This window comes from Antennarius striatus, chromosome 9, assembly GCF_040054535.1.
Source record: "Antennarius striatus isolate MH-2024 chromosome 9, ASM4005453v1, whole genome shotgun sequence".
Classification (NCBI taxonomy): Eukaryota; Metazoa; Chordata; class Actinopteri; order Lophiiformes; family Antennariidae; genus Antennarius; species Antennarius striatus.
The window spans coordinates 21702628-21707115 of record NC_090784.1 but is presented as its reverse complement, the minus strand read 5'-3'; the positions used below and the strand labels follow the sequence as shown (position 1 = coordinate 21707115).

General features: G+C 44.0%; 1 protein-coding gene across 1 annotated transcript; it reads right to left on the bottom strand.

Annotated features, from left to right (window-relative positions):
* Positions 1 to 518: 518 nt before the first annotated feature.
* Positions 519 to 2354, bottom strand: LOC137601076 (protein S100-A1-like). The gene is made up of 4 exons (XM_068323082.1): positions 2251 to 2354; positions 1300 to 1353; positions 1028 to 1177; positions 519 to 923 (listed from the first exon to the last, which is right to left on the bottom strand). The coding sequence occupies exons 2-4, from the start codon at positions 1309 to 1311 to the stop codon at positions 693 to 695; spliced, it is 393 nt and encodes a 130-aa protein (XP_068179183.1). The 5' UTR covers positions 1312 to 1353; positions 2251 to 2354; the 3' UTR covers positions 519 to 692.
* Positions 2355 to 4488: the final 2134 nt, after the last annotated feature.

Genomic DNA, 4488 nt, shown 5'->3' with positions numbered 1-4488 from the left:
AACAACCAAAGACAGAAAGTGTTAGGTGACCCGTAATTCAATTATTTTTAATTTTTTTTAAATTAGTCCACTAATACTTTTGTTACCATGGTTACTGGTTGCAACCACTAACCAGTAACAGGTTTTTTTAAAGCACAGGGTTCACTTCTGTGATGTCACCACTGATACGCTGAGCTATTGTGAAGCTCAGCATCACTTTACTCCACCATAGGGAAAATATAGTGATGTGGACGCCTTGGATCATGTGTTGGTGAATTAATCACAACCATATCTAACACCCATATCTTGCCCAAAGCAGCAAAGCGGTGTCAGCCATAGAGACACCTTTTATGAGGCTTTAAACTATTTTATGCAACCTTGATGTGTGCTGAACCTATAAATAAAGGTATATATTAGTGAAAGAAACGCCAGTTTTGCAGGATCTCGTCAGGTGGCATAGATGCATTACCTCCAACAGACATTAGGTGGGGATAAAGGCACTAACTTGTGGCAGTGTGAGCTTAAAGAAGACACATGGACGCAGGAAATTGTGTTTATTGAGTTGGATGATGGTTATTGCATGGAGATGAATCCTTCCCACACGCACCTTTGAAAGGTGCTGTGATGAAGACTTATGGCTTTCATAGGAGATGTCGGACTTTTCGGTCTTTCTATAACCCTCTCTGCTGCATCGGCGGTGGCAGACGCTGCTGCTACTGCTGCTGCTGCTGGGTCGGCGGGGGACACCGCTGCTGCTGCTGCTCCTGCCAATGCTCATGTTGCTCCTGCGTGGAGAAGCTTTCCGGTGGAGTATGTTTGACCGCGTGTAGTAGTACCGTCAGCATGGCCACGTAAAAGGAGTACTCCATGAAGTCGACCACGCCGTCCTGGTTACAATCCAGCTCCGCCATCAACTCATCCAAGGCCTGAGGGTTCGAGTCAGTCTAGAATAGGAGCATCACAGTGACAACATATTCAGTCCAGATGCGGCACTAGTGTCTTACTAGCAGTAAAATGTACTCTGACTTCATTTTTAAATGATTCTCACATCGATGAGCTCCTTCAGTTCTGTCTTCAGCAGGCACTTCAGCTCCCCCTTGTTCAGCTTGTCATCTTCTTTGGCATACTTGTGGAACACATCCATGAGGATCTGCATAGCAAATTGAAGTTTGGACAGTCCGACTCCAATGACAGTTGTCTGGAAGTACAAATCAAGAGAAACACGTAACTGTGTCGGTAGGAAAAAGGCAAGTCAGGCAGCAGCAGGTGATTCATTTCTGGGTTATAATGCTGGACCTCCTGGGCCAAGGTGAGCAGTACCTTGTCATCCATCTTCTTTTCCTTCTGTTATCTCCTTAGAGTCCCTTTGAATTTCTGTCAATGAAAAAAAAAATCAAACACAGGTGTTAGCCACCGTTGCTAATGTTAGCCAACCAGATCTCGATGGATCCGCCCTTTGGAGAGAGTCAGGCTGTTTTGGTAACAGTAACTTATGGGTTACATGTATGAAACAAAGGCACAAACACCTCCCCAGCCCTACCCCTCCAGAAGTTGATCTGAGTTGAAGTTGATCTCATGATTTTGGTACAACCCAGAACCTGTTTTCCGGTTTTTCCGGTTTCAGTGACAACAGTGTGGGCGAGCTCAGTCAGAGGCTTCAGGAGTTGTTTGGGTTTGGCTCGGAGACCGGAATGTTCAGTCTTCATTCGCAGGATTAGTCTGACATTAAAAGCGACACACCCTCCAGTTTAATTATGGGTATTATAGAATTTCACACCCCCCCGGAAGCTTTTGAGAGTTTGATGAAGACATCATAAATATTAGCAAAGTAAAGCGAAGCAATTCGGGTTTTTAGTCATAAAACCTTCAGCGGATTGAATCCAGACACACTTTTTCAGGTGGTAGACCTGCAGACAGAACTTCTGTTCATACATCTGAGATTTATGAACTTTTTACATCTGCACCTAACATTTACTCCCCTGGAGCATGTCTCACCTTTCCACCCAGGTGAAGCTAGGTTAACTGTATGCTACACGCTCCCAAGAACTGGACGGACCAAGAACAGACCCCCCATGCAGAGCAGCAGAGGAACTGGTTGCGGATCGTGTTTGGTGACGGTTAAGATGCATCAAAGCAACTCACAAAGCGGCTCACTTTCAGAGTAATCACAAACACGACGGAAAAAATTCATCTCAAGAATGGATTAAGTTAACCGAGAATAGAAACCAGTAGAACCCCACCTTGTTTCCCTGTGCAGCAGCAGGGACTCACCTGTGCAGTGACGTGACCAGGTAGCAGAGCTGATCGAAGTGGCAGCAGCTCTTACACACCTCTTTTATGGGCTTCTGTCAGCTGACTGAAAAAGCAAAAAACAAAACAAAAAAACAAGGCAGTCTGATAGACGCCTCTCTTCTGAAAGGGGCAACTTCACCTGAGGCACAGGTGAGGCACCGCCTCGCGAAAGGTATCTCAGGACAACATTAGGAGGAGGAGCTGCTCTCACCTCACCAGTTCAACTTTCAATCAAAATTTAGAATTCATCAAACACTAAATGAAGATTTAAAAGTAAAGATTTTCTGGGTTTTGTTTGTTTGTTTTTTTACATTTATGGAGAATGTAAAAGAAAATAGCATCTAAGCTCCCTCTCTCCTGTTTTATTGGGTTACGTTCTCAACACCGTCTTGTCACATCATTTGCGTTTGGAATTGTCTTTTCACTTGATGCAAAGCGCCGGGGCTGATTTCAATCTGCAGCTCTGGCCGATGAGAAAGGAAGCTCTGTGGATATTTGCATGATTCTGAATAGAAATGAACTTCAGGGCCCAGAAGAGTCAAAAGGTGAAGGATAGAAGCTTGTAAAAGGATAAATAGATTGTAAAAGGAAAATAATCGATGGGGTGATGCAAATGTTGTCCAGCATTATTTAGGAATTACAGAAAAGATACATAACAGCGAAACACCACATCTTTTGGGTTTATCAGCTAAAGATCTGACTCCTTCGCAGGTTAAATAATAAAATGCTATCCATTAGCATCGCCGCGCATCAGCTGGTGTCAGATCCGAGAGGTTTAACAGGATGAATTAGACTTTTTTTTTGTCCTGAATGTCGTTAATGGATCACAAACATCTGCCAAATGCCCTAATATATACGTAGATCCAAGACCCAACCCGAACTTTGGTTATGACCTTAACAATTTGTGTGAATACATCAGATTCTTCATACACAAACAAAGCTAAAAGTTGGCAGCTTCCTTTTGCATCACGCCCAAACCGACACGTCCAATGAAATGTCAGGAAGTGGCTGTCAGGCACCGAACAAACAAATCAACGGATCGGAACGCATCCACTCTGGCAGAGGAAGTACTGATGCTCACTGGTGTAATGAGGAATTCTGGGTAACACGGAATGGAATTGGATTCCCTGTCAAGGTTTTAGAAAGAACAAAAAATTGATCAACTATTAAATTATAGCTCACTCAAACTTTATGAAACTGATACAACGTACAGGTATGAACTCGCCACGGATCCGCCTCCAGGCCATCCAGCCAATGAGACATGGCGTACTGCGGGTTTCCTGGGACTCATCTGTGCTAATATGGCTGTAGGTTAACAGGTTTGGTGGAAGCTGTCCAGGATTCGCCTGTTTCAGAAATTTATCGGCAGTTGGTTTGTCTGTGTCGGGACGTTTGATATCTTCACCAGAACAAGACGAAGAGATGTGTCGCAACATGCCACAAGTATTTCTACTTCAAAAATATTTTTATGTTCAAAAACAAATGTTTCAAACACCAAAATGACATTAAAGGTTCGACCGGAATCACTCTGAAAAAGCAATAAATTAGTCGGATTTTTAAAACACAACCAGATTAATCTCCTACATGCTGAGCGCTGATCTAAATCATGGGTATGTTACACTGTCAGTGAACAGACGAACTACATTCCTTACATTTTAGTTTAACAATTTAAATCAGGGCGGCACGGTGGCGCAGTGGTTAGCGCTGCTGCCTCACAACACGGCGGACCCGGATTCGAGTCCCGCTCTGTGCGGAGTTCGCATGCTCTCCCCGTGTCTGCGTGGGTTCTCTCCGGGTTCTCCGGCTTCCTCCCACCTCCAAAAGCATGCGCTTCAGGTTGATTGGCCGGTCCCAAATTGACCATAGGAGTGAGTGTGTGTGTGATTGGTTGTTTGTTTCTATGTGGCTCCGCGGTACACTGGCGTCGTGCCCGGAGTGTCCCCCGCCTCACGCCCTGAGACTGCCAGGATAGGCACTGGCTACCCCGCGACCTGCGTTAGCGGATTATGCGGGTTGGAAAATGAATGAATGAATGAATTTAAATCAGTATGTTAATTTAGCTCAATACCAGCAGTCTTGCCTTTAGGGAAATTTTAGCATTAGATTTTTTTAAAAATCCCCAAATTCAAACTTTGGCAGCATTATTAAAGTATATGTTTAATTTTCTGACATTTTCAGTTTTGAGGGGGAAAAAATCCTGAATAAAGATAAATCTGA

Bases quoted from the DNA above. Each gene is read 5' to 3' on its own strand.
- LOC137601076 (XM_068323082.1), bottom strand. The intron at 924-1,027 runs GTGAGAATCATT...CTCCTATTCTAG, and splicing joins AACTGAAGGAGCTCATCGAT to ACTGACTCGAACCCTCAGGC.